General features: G+C 39.7%; 2 protein-coding genes across 2 annotated transcripts; one reads left to right on the forward strand and one right to left on the reverse strand.

The window, feature by feature from the left end:
- Positions 1-3,333: 3,333 nt before the first annotated feature.
- On the reverse strand, positions 3,334-5,461 carry LOC149113442 (uncharacterized). Its single transcript, XM_089288321.1, has one exon. It carries the CDS (start codon positions 4,165-4,167, stop codon positions 3,832-3,834), a length of 336 nt encoding a protein of 111 aa, XP_089144447.1. The 5' UTR covers positions 4,168-5,461; the 3' UTR covers positions 3,334-3,831.
- LOC149113443 (uncharacterized) lies at positions 4,793-20,268 on the forward strand. Its single transcript, XM_089288470.1, has 14 exons — positions 4,793-4,894; positions 5,584-5,700; positions 6,195-6,236; positions 7,851-7,992; positions 8,960-9,373; positions 10,294-10,395; positions 10,939-11,201; positions 11,447-11,564; positions 12,010-12,350; positions 13,954-14,092; positions 15,237-15,565; positions 16,580-16,718; positions 17,362-17,690; positions 19,720-20,268. The coding sequence occupies exons 1-14, from the start codon at positions 4,793-4,795 to the stop codon at positions 19,864-19,866; spliced, it is 2,724 nt and encodes a 907-aa protein (XP_089144596.1). The 3' UTR covers positions 19,867-20,268.
- Positions 20,269-20,420: the final 152 nt, after the last annotated feature.

Consider the following 20,420-nt stretch of genomic DNA (forward strand, 5'->3'; position numbering starts at 1 on the left):
ATTTGCTTTTGTTTTGTTTTGCTATATAACAAATCACTTAATGACTGGTCCCTTGGGGAACAGTGAATTTTGTTTCCCTCGAATCTCAATTTAAATATCCGGATATTTTCGAATCCGGTGACGTAGCAAAATCGTGTCCAGTCTCCGAACAATAAACCACTATGGTGGCACAACGCGTAGGCCTAGGAGCCCGCGATCGATTACTTCGGGATGCACTAGTAATCAGGCTACTCTCCAAAGAGGCCAATTACAAGTGCATTGAAAAACGCTCAGCATTGACGCTGGAAGAGGCAATAGAAATCGCTCAGACTCAGGATGCCACAACACACCGGGTTGGTTACATGCGACCGGAATTCAAAGGCGATCCACTACAAATGGAAATTCATAAAATCCAAGGAAACATCCAGACAGGAGCCAAGTGGAACAGACAGCAGCCACGAAGACCAGGTTCCAATGATTAGCCCCATGGGACAGGTTCCAAATATCAGAAACAAGTAAAGTCCAAATGAGAAAGTTGTTTCAACTGTGGAGCGAAACCGTCACATCCCAAAAGGGAGTGTCCCGCAAAGAAGGCAAAGTGCTTCAAGTGTGGGAAGGATGGGCATTAAGGTGGCCAGACACGAGGGGTCGTGTTGCAGCGACATGTTGCAGCGACAAAAACGTGTGTAGTACACACTGAGGCGACATGTGCCAGGGACAAAAGCACAACATTTGCACACACATGAAAATGTTGCGGGAACATATCCCAGGGATGTGTTGCAGCGACATGTCCCCTCGTGTGAACTGACTGACCGCATGGTGCATGGTTTTGGTAATGCCCAGCATGCTTTGAGGCACTGCATCGTTGAAGTAAAATGGCAGCAATCGAAGTAGAATCGGTTGAGGATGATTCTCCAGCTAAAAATCCTGAAGACAGCGGTCATATTTCTTGGAATAATAGCCAGACACGTATGCTGATTGCTCATTTCAAGGATAACCCAATTCTATGGGACAAGCAACTAAAAGACAAAGCTAACAGACAGAAAACTAAAAAGGCAATGGCAACTTTGTTAGCACGATTTGAGAAGGCACAACCACCAAGAAACTTAGCGGCGATCAAATTGAGGTGGCACAGCTTAAGGAGTTCGGTATTGAGATACATGAAAAAGCAAAAAGAATCATTTCAGTCAAAAGTAGCAGCACGAGCACCGCTACTGATGGCTGCCATCTTGTTTTTCCCTGTGCACGAGCACAAAGAATTCTGGTCGTTGTCTCTGATTGGCTCAACTTTTGATTCTGTACTTGTAATGAAAATAGTCCTCTAATTCTAATTCAAAATGGTATGAACTTTCTAGGGATTCTGTGAAATTTCTTTATTTCTCGTATTTTCAGATTCCCATCAGGGGTACATATCTTTCAGTATGTTTGCTTGTCTTGGAAAAACACTCACAATTTTTCAATGGCAGTCACAGCCTATTCTTTCAGGGAAATTGTTAACAACCTACATTGTAGATCATGCGGTTGCCTTGGCAGGCAAGTGAAACACTTTGCTGAGTGTCAACGTGATATTGATAAGGGAAAAGTAACTGCTATAGCAATTTTGTGAAGCTGAAATTTTGAGCATTAGCCCTCCAACAAAGTTCAGTGATAACCTCAAAGAGTTTTAATTACCAAGGACGAATTGATGAAAGGCTAACACCTCAAATGTCAGTTACAAAAGCTCACTACACTACTTAATCGACTTCAACTTCAAGTTGACAAACAGCTACATGAATACCTTTCATCTTGGCAAGATCCCAGTTTCTTACATGTACATGTAGTTATTGTGTCAATTATAGAGATATAGAAGACCTCAGCACATGTTCCATACCTTTTTCTACACAATCTTTTTTTTTTTGTGAAAGAAAATTCTACAATATGTGGTATCAGTATCAGTGAGAGAAGTGCATTATGTAAGGGTACATGTGTATTAAGGCTTTAATGTCAGAGTATTTACACCGACGACACTAGCATGAAAAGTTTCTCTGCTGAAGAAGGTTACATCCAAATGGTATTCACCTCAGATTTGCTGAGAATATTGCATACAGGCTTACATTTACATGTGTCTTTTGGACAGTTTGAAGCATAATATGCATAAGTCAATAACAAATGCTGCATGCAGTTGTAAGCTTACACCATGTTTAATGACTACAAGGCTAGTAGTGAAATGATCTACATGTACGTGCATGGCAGATAATCGTACAGGATAATGCCTATATATCGCTAAAAGTCTGTTCCACAATATATAGCTTCTGCTTGTTGGAGAAACATTTGCAATCAGAGCCAATTCCATAAATCTTAAGTAAACTTTACGACTGAATTTTACCCTGGAAACTTAAATACGTTGTTGAAGGTCGGGCACTCAGAATGCTGCTGTAAGTCGTTCCTCATTTTGTCACAAGTCGTTTTGATACACATTTAAAGTCGATTTCGTTTCAAAAGTAAACTCCCGGAAAAAATCCAATTAAAGTATTTTCGCCTTCGTAATATGTTTTGTGATTTCTTGTTCAAACGTGTAGCCCCTGAAGAAGGTTAGTCTTGTCTAACCGAAATATTGGGCATTAAATTTACCCTTTTCAGCCGTCCGGTCAGCCTTTCAATTGGTTTAATCGACTGAGGAAGCTACTGGGCCGTTACAGTAAGAGCACACCTGTAGGAGTTTCCTTGCTCTGCGGGCTCCAAGGTTAAACTCATCCCACAGAGAAAACATCTTTGTTTGAGGGTCTCGGGACTTTCTCCACTGAATACATCACAACTTCTCTGAAACGAGCTTTATTTCTCTTACTAATACAAACCAAACTGGTCAGGTTTTGAAAAAATTCTGACCAACAACTCGAATATGTCTTTCCGTTTTTTGGAAAGCATTTTTTCCCCTTTTTCCCCTCCAATAGACTTCTTCAAAGTCCATTTCCGTGGTGTTTTGCCGGTTTGTCACTTCTCGCGACTTCGTCGCGCCCGTTTAACGCAACTTTGTCGCTAATTTTATAGAGGTAGACTTGTGGCAAGCCTACTTGTCGAAAGGCACTTAAATCATTACATGTTAGTCTGGGAGCAAATGTAATCCCGTGGGAATTTCGTGCTGAAAGTAAGCCACCAGTCTAAAAGTGTTCATTAGGGCCTAGTAAACACGAAAAGTTTGGGTGGCAACTCTGCAACTTGCTAGGACGGGTTTTAAGGAGGGTTGAAAATCGGACGTATATGAGCCAACATGAAAACGAGGCTGGTACATTAAATTCTTTATAGCCTCATCAGTTACCATCAGTTAACCACCAAACTTGGCAGATATTCGTAAGTTGATTATTTAGTGATAACTGCTGATTATGAAGTGGTCACGTGATTTTCTAGCATGAAAACGAGGCTGGAATAGAATATTACATATTACTATATTTAATGTTTGCAAAAGCTTGTCAAACTTACCCAAAATGGGTAGAAATACGCAATTTGATCATTCAGTGACAGCTGCTAATTATGAGGTGGTTACGTGACCTAGCATGAAAGCGAGGCTGGACCAGAAAAACGCATGTAACCTTTTTTAAATGTTCACAACAGCTTGTCAAACTTTCTCAAAATTAATCCCTTGATGACGGTTGCACTGATGATATTCTCAATTGTCACGTGGTCAAATTTCCTGCACAGAAACGAGGCTCTATGCAACCATTCATTTTATGATAAATTTACACTGGTAGCAACCTACATAATTAAAAAAGACAAAAAAAAAAGCAACAACTTAAAAAACAGCAGCAGCAAAAATGAAAATGACCATATTTTTCACCTTTCTTTGGCGAAGTATTTGTGGAAGGACGCTTACCATATCTAATTTAACGCATCGTCATCATCCTCTTCTTCCTCAATATCGCTGTCATCATCGTCACATTCGCCTTGTTGATTCTCACATCCATCATCATTATCATCATCATCATCGGAACAGCTGCAGAGGTCAGTGCATAGCAGCCCTGCTTTGCGGCACTGACAGCGATTCATCGAGCATCGTTCCTTTGCACATCTGCACTTCACAAGCTGTATTATAGCCTCGGGAACGGGCGAAAGAGTTGTCATAACAGGGATCCACTCGTTATTTTCCATTGTCCAACCATACCCTCGTGGTGACGGTAAAACAGGATTAGGTACACAGTCATTGTTCCAAACCATCAACTGGTAGTGTGCTCGTAGTATGGCTTGGTGCAGAGCTGCCTTAGTTGGTGGTGATCTGTCAGATTCAGCTTATCTCTTATTAAACAACGACCACCTGAGCTCTTTGACAGTTTTAATTGTGACCTTTGGCTGGTACAGCTGGCAGACGAATTGCTCAATCCCATCAAGGGTTTCTTCGTCGGGTTTTTCATCTTACCCTGATTGGCTAAGGATCTAAGGATCGACTCATTGGCCTCTTCAAATTATTTCCAGCAAGTCGGTTTCCCTTTGCCTGAGAAACTACCCGTGTTATCAGCCCCTGTTAAGGCGTGGAATGCTGGTAGTGCGGCTGTCTTGACTGTCTTGGCTGATCCAAGTGCTTCTACAATTGATTGCAACTTGATTGTTCGGCGAGTTGTTGCTGATCTAGATGCAAAACTTGTATTTTGGACACGTCTCTGGATAGCGTCCGATAGCTAGCACTAAAACATCATTGTCTGGAGAATAGATTGAAAGTTCCGTGGCACCGTCAGCTGTAGCGTCTAGCGCATGGAGGACAATCTTTGTGTCCGCTTCTTCGTGGTCGCTCTGCAAATGGCTCACGTCCTTGTGTGCTGCTTTGCACTCTGTCGTCCACACCACAATGATCTACTTCCCTTTAGCCTCACCTCTCTCCATCACCTTCTGGGCCAGAAAAGCTGTTAGTTCTGGTTTGGTCCTGGTATGGGACATGAGTTTCTTCAAGGTAACTTAAGCGATATGAGTTGAATCCGTGATACGGTAGTAAATGGCATGGCAGAGGTGCAGTCGTTAGACAAGTCAGATTGAATCAAGACTTGCAAAGACGTCGCCTGTCTTTTCATCAAATACAATAACAGGCAGCAGATCCGTTTGATTTTTGACAACTACGATGTTCTGTCTTCGCTTAAGTCTGCTACTCAGAGCAAGCGACAAGGCACTCAAGAACCTATTTACTACCATATCACGGATGCAAGAAGCGGACACAAAGATTATCCTCCATGCGCTAGACGCTAAAGCTGACGGTGCGGAAATTTGACCACGTGACAAATGAGAATATCATCAGTGCAACCGTATCATCAAGGGATTAATTTTGAGAAAGTTTGACAAGCTATTGTGAACATTTAAAAAAGGTTACATGCGTTTTTCTGGTCCAGCCTCGCTTTCATGCTAGGTCACGTAACCGCCTCATAATTAGCAGCTGTCACTAAATGATCAAATTGAGTATTTCTGCCCATTTTGGGTAAGTTTGACAAGCTTTTGCAAACATTAAATATAGTAATATGTAGTATTCTATTCCAGCCTCGTTTTCATGCTAGAAAATCGCGTGACCACTTCATAATCAGCAGTTATTACTAAATAATCAACTTAGATAGTTCTGGCAATTGGCTAACTGTTGATTTTGGAACATCTCAGAGTGTCAATAAGATAAGACTGGAGAAGAAAAGCAGTGATGCGGGTTACGTTTTAACCTATACAGTCAAATACAGGAACGATGGAGGAGAATCATGGACAGATTATAACAACAGCCAGGTAATGGATTTAGTATTTGTTCGGTAACATAAGCTTCTTTTGACGTTCAATGTTGCATTACGATGTCATAACTGAGGAGATTCTGCTTGGCTGAATATATTTTTGAACGCTATTTATTTGTTCCACAAATAAATCATTGGTTTAATTACGGTGACCCTCAGCACAAAATCAGACAACAATGAATCCTAAAAATCAAATTAATTTACAATATAAGATTTCGCTTTGATGAACCACGCGATGTTTTTGAAGTTGACAAGGGCGCAGCCGTAGCATACGGGCGCACATTTTTTGAGTTCTCTTTCGACCTAACATGGAAAAAAATTGCGTAATAATGGCAAACATAAGATTAGGTATCCAATTCTTAGTCAAGCTCGTGATTTTTTGGTTTTACTTTGTAATTTGAACTGATACCGACCTATCATAGCTCGTTCATTTTCGTAAACACTTCGTAATAGCGAACAAAATTTCATAGGTTTATGTATTCATTTTAACAGGTGCTTGACGGGCAAAATCTTGCAGTGGTCAACATTTCTTCGGTGAGGTTCATTCGATTTTATCCCAAAACCTGGCACAACGAGATGTGTATGCGTGTTTAAGTCTACAAGGAAGTCGGCAGTGTTCTAACAGGTACGTTCCGTTTTTTAGGTTGTACACGTCTACATTAGGGGGGTGGAGGTCCTGCAAAGGGATATACCCATCACTACAAGACTAAAGGGGAAAAGAGGTTTTCTTTAAGGGTCAAATTATGAAGACTTTCATTTCCATTCCATGGCTACCTATGTTCCAAACAGGAGAAGCGTCCTCATTTCAATTTGCATCACCTGAGGCTAATGCATTGTTTCGTAATGAATTTGTGGCGGTAACCAAATCACCCCGGCATAGGTTTGAATCATGTAAATGCCTTTGCCCTCAGGCACTTTTTCAGTGGCTTTATCAACAAGTCTGTATTTCTTTAGACCTTGGAATCGACAATTCCTCAGTTATTCCAAATAGCAGCTTCACAGCGTCGTCTTGGAAATGTATGAGCACTCCTTCCTTAGCGTACCACAAAGCAAATCGAAAATGCTATGCAGCTTGGTGTGGAACGGGAGCGTCCACCTGGCTTCAAATTGATATGAAGAAAAACAAACTGCTGACACGTATCTTCACTAGAGGGCCAGCTCAAGGTAATCCGGTCACTTCCTTTTACTTGGCATATAGCTTCGATGGAACAACGTGGCAAGACTACGCCCAGGGGGAGAGACACAGGTAAGCTTCCTTTGTATTTCCTTTGCTTATAATTATTTACCTTCTCATTTGCTGCCTCACGATCGAGAACGCACCCACGCCGAACTATTGTAAACGTAACCAGTGGCGAATATAGAGGGGGGGGGGGGAGCCCCCCTTATTTTGTGTAAAAAAAAAAAGATCGCAGAAGGAAGAAAAGACAAAAAAATCGCCCCCACTCTCCCTCCACGCCTCCCCCCTCCCCTTAGCTCAAGGTCTGGATCCGCCACTGGTAACCGCAAGCTATTCAGAATAACGCAATGTCGACTCTCGAAGGGAAAGAAAAAAAAAATAGAGCAGGAAAATGCAATAATCCAGATGAAACAATGAGACTCATGAGGGGAGAAAACTCTCAGAAGAAGCCGCTTTATCAGTCAGCAACCATCCCCTTGTACTACATGTACTCATACGCCTTAAATTTTGCAAAAGTTTTGTAGGAACCACAAAATTGTTTGATAGATGATAAAGATGTGGCTGCCATATCGGTGGGAAAATTTTATGTCCGCAACTTGTAATTTTATCATGTGCAAAAAAATTCAGTAATAGTATGGGCGCTTCCCATTCGACCAACAATTCTGCAGGTTTGCATTTCCGGAAAATGTCACGGGCGAATGAAACAGCACTTACGACAACTTCGCGAGCTATACCGAAATTTCCGAAAATTTATTACAGCGCGGGAATTAACTTTCCATTTGATTTTCATACCGGAAAGTCCAAATTTTCGGTTGAATGGTTCTCATTTCGGAAATTTTGACAATTTCAGATTGTTTGGAATTGCCAAGGAGCTTTCTAAACAAGCCATTTGCCACTCTTTCGAAAGTCCCGGAATTTTTGGTTGAATGGAAAGCGAACATATTGAGTGTTTCCTATTTCATTCATTGCAGAAACTGTACGGAGACTGGACCAGTCAACAATGGACAAGACATGCCTTCCTTCCACCTCTGGAAACTCGGTTTCTTCGAATTTTACCACATGATTGTGTCTCCCCTTGTTGTATGAACGTAAGACTCTACAATCTTAGAGGAGGTAGGTCAGAAAGTTATTACATTGCTGCGCTGTTTCAAGTTGACAGTGTTTGATGAATTTATGACAACTTTTTCATATCCTTTTGACCGGTTTTAAATTGCAAAAATACATTCCTTAATTGTTACATTTTCGATAAGCTTCTAGGGAACTAGTGAAAAAACTAACAAGAAAACCAGCTTCTAAAATTTCGCACTAATGCGTCACACCATAAATGATCAAGCAGGTTCGAAACGATTTCCTACGGTTCACATTACCTGTGAAATGATTAAAGATTCAAATACTTTGGCTCTAATTTTGTGTGCAAGTTATTGATATTTCTGTTAACTTTTATAGAAGATGTTTTTGTTAGGCCTTTTGTTTCAAGGTAGCCTGCGAACGCAGACGTATTTCCGGCTGTCACTTGGTTCCGCCGAAAAATAACGTCTGCGAATCCGAGCCAGAAAACGATTTCTGTGACGTAGGAATTCTAAACCAATCACAGTTTAGCTCAAATAACCCCAGTCCTACCGCGCGAGGTGTTCGCTGTGAGGAGCACTCGAGTTTCATTCTATCATGAAATCTGATTGGCCAAGGAGGAACAAAAGTCATTACGTGACAGAAATCGTTTCCTGGCTCGGGTTCGCAGACGTTATTTTCGGCGGAACCAAGTGACAGCCGGAAATACGTCTGCGTTCGCAGGCTAAATCAAGGTTGTTTAGGTCAGCTTTTTGACCTTTTTTGTCGCCCTGGCAATTAAAGGCTTCTATGAAAAAATACTTTTAAGGTCATTTTTTCTCAAATACTCTACAAAACCTATTTGGTTAAGAATCATTTTCTTATTCATTTTTAAAGCTTACAATATTAGTAATAAAGAAGAAAGCCCTCAGAATTGATTTAAAGATGTGAAATGCGTTTATACGTTGTCCCAACCCTTCCTCCGACATGAACTTACACTCTAAAGTTTTCATAAAACCTTCTTTCTTTTGAGGGCAAACCGACTACATAATAGCATCAGGCGGTGAGCAATCAAACAGTGAGGGCTTTGCCATGGATCACACGTATAACATCCCACAGAACACATCTTCATATCACCTAACATTTGCAACAGAATCAAGGCGTTGGTCCATGCTACTTCCTGCTGTTCCTCTTCGTTGGTTGCACGTGACCATCACATGGAGCGCGATCTGGGGACTAAAGTATTACGAGGATGGGAGACTCGTCAAAGAGGAAGTGAACTTTAAGCTGACCGGAAGTAGTCATACGTTTGATGAAATAACGATTGGCAGACCTCCTTCTATCGATTCCGTAGATTACGCTCCACCCACTTTTCAAATGTCCGACCTCGTGTTTTGGTATGCTTTTTTGTCAGAAGCAGATGTGATGGAAGGGTTCAGCCTATCAGGTACTGAAATATAGCTTACAATAAACAGTGAGTTTTGTTTCCCAATGATCCCCAAACAAAACTCACTGTTTCCCGTGGGACCAGTCATATATTTTGTTGCTATACTTCCAACTCAAAACTAGAACAAACTGCGAAAAACTTCTGTCGTTGACGTCGGCTGGCAAAACAAATTCGCCGCGGTTTCAAGATGCATGACCCGATCACGTATGAGTCGAAAGTTCAAGTTGTTGATTCCCTAGGGAGTGTGTGAGTTTTAACCCATGACATGTGACACGTTCTCCTCCAATCGGAAAACGTATTTGAGTCGGGAGGTATAACAACGAGTTTTTAATTCTGCTGAGAAATTTAAATGATTTTATTTCTGCTGGTATCATCTCAATCTAGATACAACAAATTTTTTTTTTAATATAATTTATATTACTGCGCTTTTCAGTAACACGCGAATTCTGAAGTTCAAAACCTAACTTACGACTGTGTTTTCGTTGGCGTCGCGACAGCATTCAATGAACAAACAAAAACAACAACAAACAAAATGAATCGAGACCCGCTAATAATACGTCCAATACCACACCACAAAATACAGAATGAGTAAAAATGGATACAAGTTTTATTTTGGAATCTGACTTCTTTTGTTTTGCTTTCAGTTGTCAAATATTTCCTCAGCAATAACCACTTTACTATTAAACATCCGCTTTTATTTGTAGCTTCATTTATTTGCCTGGTGACTGAGCAAAACAGAGTCAAAGCAAAACTTGTATCCCGTCTATATGTTGCGGACATTTTTGTTTCGAACACTGTTTTCAAACAATTTGGTTACAAAAAGATCAAAAATATGAGTTTCGTTCTGATTTTCTTAGTTTCATATCAGTATCCATGATGACCATTCAAATTTCAGGTTATGCGTATTTTTCCCATTATAGACGCAAACAGAATCTGGTCATATGACCAGTCGATGATGGATTTTGCTTGGCAGTCAAAGACACACTGCGCTAATACTAATGACACAGGACCTTGTTCTGGAGGTAACTTAAATGAAATGATTAGAATGTCGATTCTCATTACACTCTGCCATATATTTCTTTTACTAATGGTTTTGAGTTTCTGGTGTTAGACCATTTATTTTTTTCGATTGCCGGGATGATACTGAAATTTATTTTGGGTTTGCTATTTTAACATCCACTTAACAGGAAATTATAAGAAAAGTTAAAGGTCAGTGAATATCACTTTAGCCGACGTTTCGATCGAATGTTCGGCCTGTCTAGGGCAAATTAGTGGAGTTACAGGGCACGTGGGTATTTTAGTGCGTTTGGTATAGGTGTTGTGATAAATGCATTGAAACGGTAGTTAAGTAGAAATTCCTTGAAATACTTATCAGTAATAACATAATCCACCGGATACGTAAACGAGCACATACTAAAGTACAGCTATCTCGGTACAAAACATACCACAGCTGTGACTAAAGTTTAACAAAATGTGTAGTCTCTCTGTAGCTCTCCGTGGCTCTCCGTAGTAATGGGTTCGAATCGTGACACTATAAACACTACTCTTTCCGAAATAATTTTCAGAGACGGAGAGATTTATGTACATCGAATCCTCATTCCCACGCGTGAAAGGCGACAAGGCTCGTCTCGAAAGTCGTCTAACAGTTACCACTAGAAACTGCCTCACATTCTGGTACCACATGCATGGAGAAACTACAGGAAGGCTTAATGTGTATTTACGTAGCCACAGCAACGATGCAGAAACACTCATCTGGAGACTCGCTGGCTCCCATGGCAACGTCTGGAAGAAAGGAGAGATACCTATAAGGGAAATATATGCGTATCAGGTAAAATATGTAGTATGTTGCGTGTTTAAGGTTTCAATATATTAGTTCGGCGTTTTTTAATATCTTAGATGGTTTGATATATGGTACGTCTTCGTTTCGTCCAAGCAAACCTCAGGGCAGTGCCAAACATGGCTACTCTGTCAAAAAAAGTTCAGAATCTCGTACAAAATGACGGATTGTACTGGGTTCTGCCCAAGTTAAAACGAGGTTCATTTTACATTATCCGTTATATTTTTGATATTTAGGTTATAATTGAAGGAGTGGTTGGTGGTTACCATGGAGACATTGCAATCAGGGATGTTGTTCTAGACGTGAATGATAGTTGCTCCTTTACGCCAAAGAAGGCTCTAGTTCTTCCAGCTGGTACGTGTTTGCAATTTTGATTTGTTTCGGCTCGCCGAAAATGAATTTTGACTTATTTGAACTGAGATTACTCAATAGAGTACCTGCATGCCATAGAGTTCCAGTAAAAAGGCCGTTTCGGTTGGCTTAATGGCTCGGGAGGGAGGTTGTAATTATTGGAAGACATTTTGTGTTTAAAAAGTGCATAATCGCGATAGTGCTAGTATTTATATGGTCATGCAAATAAAACATTTCGTTGTTATTGAACTGATTCATGGCGTGAGAGAATGATTCACCGTTTAAAACCAATTTTCCATTTGCTGTTAGACTGCAACAGACACACAGCTAATTGCAACGCAGCTAGCACGCAGCGTTTCAAAAGATTTCCAGTTTTGTAATTGAAACATATAGAACAGATGTCTTTGTTTGAAGCAATGTTTACGTTTGTGTTTACATTCAATTCAAGCTTCAGGATGTCGAGATTCTCTCGGAATGGCCAGCGGTGCAATACCAGACGAACGAATTAGTGCCTCTTCGCAAGCGTCTCTGAATAACCAACACGCGGCCAGTCTGGGCAGACTACACCTTGTACCAAGTGGAAGCAAGAGAGGAAGTTGGGCAGCTGGGACAAACGATACCAATCAATGGCTGCAAGTTGATTTAGGCAGTATATACACCAGAGTAACGGGCGTAGCCACCCAAGGAAGGAATGATTACCCACAGAGGGTAACTAGATACAAGTTGCAGTATGGTAATGATGGAACAAGCTTTCAATACTACAGGCAGAGAGGACAACATAGAGATAAGGTAGAATGCTTTTAAGCTGACTAGCAAAAGTTATCAGCAATTAACCGCCCGCCCGATATCAACAGTGTCGTGTACTTTAACGGATCAATACAAGCCATTACAAGACATCGGCGAGCTTGTGACTTCTTCAAATCACAATGTTAATATTCAATTACCAAAATTTATTATATCTTGCTTTGTTCTACTTTCAAATCAAAGCAATGTAATTTGATTGCTTTTGCAACGCTTTATGCATTTATGGTCATGCAAATAAAGCTAGTTGTTGTTGTTAATACCACCACTCTAACAAATGACGAACTGATCTGTTACATTAAATTTTCGTAAAAAAATTTGAGATGGCTCCAAACCCGCTGAATTTTAACATACTTATATCACAATTCGATGATAAAAATTAAATTATAAGCCTCATGTTGAAATCGTTGGGCTGTCACGTTTGATCGTGTATGTAGTCGCCATTTTCGATTATTTTGTGTACTGCCCATAGCTATCTCTCCTCTCACCAGATTTCTGTCATCAAATAGTCCAACAACAACAACAACATTTATTTACACCAAAAAAGGAGAGAAGAATACAATGATTTGAAGCTTATAAGATGGTAATCTTTTAGCTGTCTATAGCAACTATAAGGCTGAGAAAAATTAGATATAAGGCTAGAAAGGCTCTTAAAAGTGTCAAATATTCTCTGGTAATCTAAACATTTCTCGCTTAGTCCTTCTTCTGTAGGTGGAATGATTGAGCCACGCCATACAAAAAACTGTACGCGTACGCACGCACGGAAAGCGCGCGCATGAAGTACAAAGTAAACAAATAGGCAAACCATTGTTTTAGCGCGCGTGTGTGTAATACGTGCTAGAGCCACAGCCACAAGAAGTTAATGTTGAGTCCGTTCGGTCGAAGCGTGCCCAGCTTGAAGAGTAATTTCATTCATTATGTCTATCGGCGGGAGACATAATGGGCCCAACAGCGCATGTCCAAATTATGTTTCCTTTAAAGGATAAAAAAAATGCAGGGTATTTGAAGACAATTTTTCTGGGACGTAGATGAATAACGTGAATAAATCATCAAAGAAAGTCAAACACTTTGTGATATAACACGCTACGCTGAAAAATAATCGAGCTTATTTGCTGCGCACGGAGATTACCAAAAGTCGCCTAAATAACCGTATTTGTCAGCATTGTAGCTTGTAGCTAGCAAGTACGGTGTCCCCCCCCCCCCCCCCCCCTTTTTACTACGTTTTTAATATCTCCTTGTCCTGCAACAACAGCATACCAAGTTTCATCGGAAATCTATGGTGGGCTCTTTTACTAGGGAATCACCTTAAGTTTAATTGAGAGTGTCAACCACAACCGTTACAGGATACAAACCGGTTTTGAAATCGGTGCTTAATACTAAAGATACTGTAAATTATTGTAGATCAGCTCTCAGCTGACTTACACAAAAGCTTTTCTCTTCCCAAAAGAAGTGTCCTTCTCTATTTAGGCTGGGTGAAGTTATTCTATGTACAAGACGTGTCCCACCCAACTCCAGTCTCATTTAGTGTTTTGATATTATTGAGGTTTAAATGTGGTGAATTCGTAATAACTATTTCAATTTACTCTTATAGGAGTTTACTGGAAACAAAGACCAGAATACTGTGATGTCACACGACCTAAGTCCACCAATCATAACACGTTACGTCCGTTTCCGACCAGTAGCATGGGATGGTTGGATTTCAATGAGAGTAGAGCTCTATGGCTGTCAAGGTACTACAAGAAGTTTCATTTCGACGATTTTCACTTTTAGCGGTGGAATTACCTTCCAGTGAATGGGAAAATAAACACATGAAATGTCAAACATTTCTTTAACAAGTTTTTTTAAAACTGAAAATTGTAGTAAATTTAAACCAAAACCAACTGCGAACGTGGTGTTTCTGTAGGAAATAAAATACAGTTAGACTACTTTTAAGCGACCACCTATTAAGTGGCCACGCAAGTTCTCTATTTCCCTAGCCCTTTTAAGCGGCCACCCAAAATTTAACAAACGTAGTTTGGCTTTCTTTTGGAAAATACGATGACACAAATAGGATTGGTAGACCGTTAAAAACATACATTCAAACACACGTTTCTTTTGATTGTCTTAACGCCATTCTATGTTCACTAAGCAATTGACCCGATCTAAAAACTATTCAAAATACACGAACCCCTATTAAGCGACCACCTCCCATTCCGCTCATAGGTGTTCGACTGTATTATATTAAGTTTTGCGCAACATTTCCTATGAAATTAAATGTAGCGAGGAAATGACTTCTTTCATTACAAACAAGTATGTCTCTTGGGCATTGTAATGAAAGGTAACAAACAAACGAGATTTTAACTTTGATAACAATACTAAGATTAATACACGTGATGATGATGATGACGATGTTGATAATGAGAATTTGCAGTGGCGTTTCCACGAAGTGGCTTTTCGTCCACAGTTTCTAGATCGAATTGGAATTTAGAAGTGTTGAAAACTGTTCAGTCTAAACAGTTTTTTCAAAAGCCCGTACCAAAATCCGTGTCAATCTTTTTCTATTTTTGTCCATTCGTGCCTTGTTTTGTATTTGCTGTGTTATTGAAATGTTCCCTCACTGTTTTGAGTGGTTATTTTTATATTTCACTCCAATTGGTGGCCATTCAGTCATATGTCTAAATTAAATTTGGCCAAAATCCGTGACAAAGTTCCGTCAAGTATAGGTAAATTATGTTTTATATAAAACCACTTTCTGTAATGCACTGTTTGTAATCTATTATGCACCGTAACTTGTCTTTGCAATAAAGATAATTATTTTTTTTCGAAGGAATTGCTAGGAAGGTATATATGTCTTTATGTTGTCATATGTTTGTGTTATTTCTCTGCCATGTTTAGAATGTCAAGAAGCTCTTGGCATGCAGAGCAGTGTTATCTCAGACGGGCAAATCAGTGCGTCTTCAGAATGGGACGCCCATCATGCCGCCATACAGGGAAGACTGAACTTTAAAAAAACCGGAATTAAAAGCGGAGCTTGGTCATCTCGAACAGTCGATGCTAAACAATGGCTCCAGGTTGATCTTGGTAGTTACTACACCAGAGTATCACGTGTAGCAACGCAAGGAAGGAATTCACACGGCCAGTGGGTGACTGAGTACCAACTGCAGTATGGCAACAATGGAGTAAATTTCCAGTACTACAGGGAACGAGGACAAACCGTAAACAAGGTAAAAAAAATGAATCCGTTGTAAGGTTTATAAAAATCAGTTTTGAAGTTTAAAATTCGCTGTGGGAGACGCGGTTGTCTAGATGGTTAGACCGATGGACTTTTAGTATTAGGGGTTTGGGCTCAAGCCCTTAAGGACGTTTTTCTGTTGTGTTCTACGGCAAGATACTTCGTTCTCACAGTGCCTCTCAAGCCAAGAGCCAAATGTTTGTAAGGGAAAGGGGTTAGCTTGTCGATAGACTAACATTCCATCAAGGTCAAGCTACAGAATTTTTTTGCGCGGCAGCACCGAACGTTCATCTTTCGAGACCCATAGGGCTGAAATTAAGCTGAGTTCGCAAATTAAACGCTACCTAACATTCGAACCATTCATGCCGTTTTATTATTGAGCGGTTTAAACCGACTTGCTCACATTTTTACCAAAGTGTAGATACCTTTCATTCAGTTGATAAATCCCGAGCAAATGCGGCTTTATTTGGAATAAGAATTTTATAGTTTCATTGCGGGGCTTTTAATTATTAGCTGTGGAACTGGGGAAAACCACAAGTTTTAAATTGTTAAGCATTTTTTCTTTTTAAATTTTGCTGTCAAATATTGATGTAAAATTAATCTCCTAGCTGTTCTTAATAATTTAGTACCGAAAATGTTAAGTAAATTTTGAAAGCCAATTGTATGTTATTTGCCGGCTGAGAGGTCCGTATAGTGAACCATTATATGACCGAGGCCAAAATATGCTTCCCGGGGCCGCGGGCCGAGGACAGCATTTTCAAGTCCGAGGTCACAGTTATTCACTATACGGACTGCCTCTAAGCCGGTAGATAACTTATTTATTTATTTATCTACCTATTTATTTATTCCTCTATCCGTCAAATAATAAAAACTCAAGGGCAAAAACTTACGAAAGCGTTACCGTTGAATTGCAGGATTCGGTACCGTGCCCTCTTAGGAAAAAATAAATACATTTATTACAAGAAAAACGTCATATCCCTAACAACTTGTCATCTTACTCATTAAGGACTTTGCTGGAAACGAAGACCAAGACACCGTTGTTTATCACGATCTAAACCCACCAATCACAGCAAGGTATATTCGTTTCAGACCGATAGCTTGGTATAAACACATATCTATGAGGGTGGAACTGTACGGATGTCAAGGTAATCTCTAATACCGGTTGCTTGGGGACCGTTGAGGTTGCATCGTATTTTTATCTAGCTGGTGCCAATTTTTGAGTATAAACTTAAGAAACCAATTTTGTGGAAATCCTGCTTTTATTACTTGCACAAAAATACCATATTCTAGTTCAATGGAGCATATAAATTTGGATAGTCTATTTTGTATAGCCTATATTTAGCAAGTGCGCAGGTGCCACCAATCAATATAGTTCACAGTTCCATAAGGCCGTGATGAAAGGAGGTTCGTAATTTGAGACAAATGATGCCGACCAAGGAAAGTCTTTTCGCTGTAGACAGAGTGAAGAAGAACACTAATTATTGTCAGTTCCAATGTCCAAAAAGGGTAAAGACTTTTTGTTCTGTTACTAGTCCTTTTTTCATAACTGTAGTCATTATTACTCATTGCGTTCGACGAAGGAGAACGCTTCTAATCAGATAAGATCTTGGTTTAAGAATGTAAAATATATGAGAGTGAAAAATTCAAATTTAGCCCACGTTTAAAAAGACGATGACGTGACTTTCAATCAAAATATGCTTGTTAAATAATCTGGGCCTTGTTTCCTGAAAATTGACACCGTGATATGTAATCAATGTTGAATTTGTATCAATTCCACTAAAGCTTTAGAATGTCAAGACGCTTTCGGCATGGAAAGTGGTGTAATCACCGATGGACAGATCAGCGCCTCTTCAGAACACAGTGCTTTTCTGGCTACTATTCGAGGTAGACTGAACGTTGAACATTCTCCAGGTAAAGGAGGAAGTTGGTCTTCTAGAGACTTAGATCAGAATCAATGGCTCCAGATCGACATTGGTAGTCAGTACACTAAAGTGACACGTGTAGCCACACAAGGAAGGAGTGACCACGCGCAGTGGGTGACCAAATACATGCTACAGTTCAGTAACGGTGGAGGGGATTTTAAGGACTACAAGCAGCAATATCATACGACATATAAGGTAAATGCACCTAATCCATCAAAACGATGGTCAATTTGAAGTTGTTTTTTTCTGAGAACTTTATCAGTTTTAAAGACAGCCGATGAAAAGTATCCACTGGGGAAATTTCTTCTCGATCTCCAGTTAAACACAGAGAAATATTATCATTACTTTCTTTTGGCGAGTCCCTAGGGCTCAACAAAACACTCGTCAAAATATTGAGGGAATTAAACCTCCATTTCTTTGTCTTTTTACTTTGACAACGATCATAGATGTCTTCGAGATTACAAAAAGAGAACCCCTACAGGCGAAAGTTTAATCCCTGTTATGAAAATTCTACCGGATAACTAAGAAAAGAAGGACAGAGGAGAAGTTTGACACTCATTGCTAGCCGCTATAAAATATTTGTTCTTTATACCCTGATCAGTGAGAGTTTTCCATGAGAAAGATACCTTGACGAAAATCATGGCGATTTCGTAAACAACATTACTGTAAAAAGTCCTCAATAACAGTAATAATTATGGAATGGTCAACATAAGATTTAAGGGCCCAAAATAATTGGAACTCAATTGGTGAAAATTTGAAAACCTTCCCTGTTTCAAATTTCAAGGAATCAGTAAAAAGCGATCTTGTCAAAGATTATTAGTTACTTGTGTTCTTATTAGCAGTTGTGTTGTTTTCCAATTCACCTATAAATTAGTCTTTTGTTAATTTCTGTCAACTTTCCAAGTCTTTCTTTTATAGTTTAATATATAGCTGTTATTAATTGCCGTAGCTATTGTGTTTTCTTCTTATATTAATGTTTTGTATTCATATATAAATTTAACTATCTTAGACGTCCATCATAGCATAGAAATAGCGTTTTTCCTCTTCTTTGTTTCTTCTTATGTGTGCATTCATAGGCGTACGGGCGTCTTCGGACTTGGGTGCGCGGTGACCTTATTGCTCGAAAAAAATTACACAATGCCCGAAAGAATGTGTTGTACAAGCGCACTCAAATTGCAGTAAAAACAAAAACGTTCAAAATTCTCACGTCTAATGAAACTATTATCATTCTAAAATTACCGTGGAGACCCGATTTTTCGAACCTCCAAGGGAAACGAAAATTGGTTCGAAAAATCGGATAGTGCGAGAACTCGGGGGTAAAATTACAGTATTCGACTGAGGAGAGGGAAACGACTTTTGTTTCGAGTTATCGGAAAGTTCGAAAAACTGAGGGTTTGAGAAATCGGGATTCCACTGTAGGTATTTTGAAACCTCGGATACTCTATGACCTCGATCGACAGCCTAGTAAAATCAGAAACTTATAAAAGAAACGGTAAATTCTTCCTCGTACGAGAAGTTCAAGAAAATCTAAATCGGCTATTTGTGGAGCCATTCAAAACGGCTCTTTTCAGAGCAATCACAAAAACAAAAGTCTTAAGGTCTTAGTTTGCTTTGATTCTGTCATTGTTTTGTTGATGGACTAAAATCCATCTTGTGGATTTCCACGATACACATTTAAACGATATATGGCTTTTTCAAAACAGATTTCCTGCTTCATTAGATCATTTGACCTTGACTCCGTTTTGACGAGGCAAACGTCAGAGAAAATAGCCTGCAAACCTGGCTTTGATTACCTTTTAGAATGTTTTTTCCCAAGTTCTTTTGCCTAAATCATCAGCGTTTTGCCCGAAAAATTTCAAAAATTTTTGTAACTGGGGGGGCTGCAGCCCCCCCTCCCCCGCACCCCCAGCCCGTACGCCTGTGTGTGCATTTGTGCTTCAGTTTTCTTGCTGACCTGTATCTTATTTCTATTTAATGCTGATGTTAACTGGCTGCCTGGCTCCACTAACCCCTATGGTTATTCTAGGCAGCTAGTACTCTAATTTTTACTTTTAATATTTTCATTGTTGTATTTTTTTTATTTTGAGCAAGAGTGATTGTAAATAAAGATTGATTGATTAATTGATGCTGATGCTGAATAACCTTGTCTCCAACGTAATGATGATCTAAAGCAGTAAATTAAAGTTTGAAATAGTCGTAAACATTTTTCACATTACTCATTTAGGAATTTGCTGGAAACACAGACCAGGACACTGTTGTGTCACATGATCTAAACCCACCAATCATAGCACGTTACGTCCGTTTTCGACCAATAGTATGGCATGGCTACATATCTATGAGGGCGGAGCTATACGGATGTCAAGGTACTTAACAAGGTCTACTCTACTAGACCATCAATCTAGAGGTTTTTTTCTGGAATTTTACAGCAAACCATAATGCAACAAAAATGGAACGTAGACAGGCATTATACCGTGAGGCACGCGAACATACAATAACGACAATCGAAACGTGAAAAGATAGAGTTCGGGGCAGCTGGTATGATTCCATAACTTACGGTCATCATCTTTCTCTTCTCTCCTCATGGACAATGGGGCCATCAATCAGCCTCCTCCAAACAACACGGTCTTTTGCCGCCACCGCTGCCTCCCTCCATGTCTTGAATTCGAGATGTTTTCTCTCCTTGTTGACCATTCTTCGCCACGTATAACTTACGGTGGAGACCAGAAATGGAAGCAACCATGGTGCCCAAAATTGCTTAGGTTTACACTGAACATCTTATTGAAGTCAGCGGCTTGGCTCGGTCCGCTCAATAATCTATGTATCCTTATTTCTATTTGGTGCAGAACTTCTGGTGCAAAACGCTGCTCTCGAATAATAACAATAACTCAATAGAACTTCATCGTCCATATTTCAAAGTTTTTGATA

Source organism: Orbicella faveolata, unplaced genomic scaffold, assembly GCF_042242905.1.
Source record: "Orbicella faveolata isolate gen_17 unplaced genomic scaffold, um_ofav_v1 contig_15, whole genome shotgun sequence".
NCBI classification, from domain to species: domain Eukaryota; kingdom Metazoa; phylum Cnidaria; class Anthozoa; order Scleractinia; family Merulinidae; genus Orbicella; species Orbicella faveolata.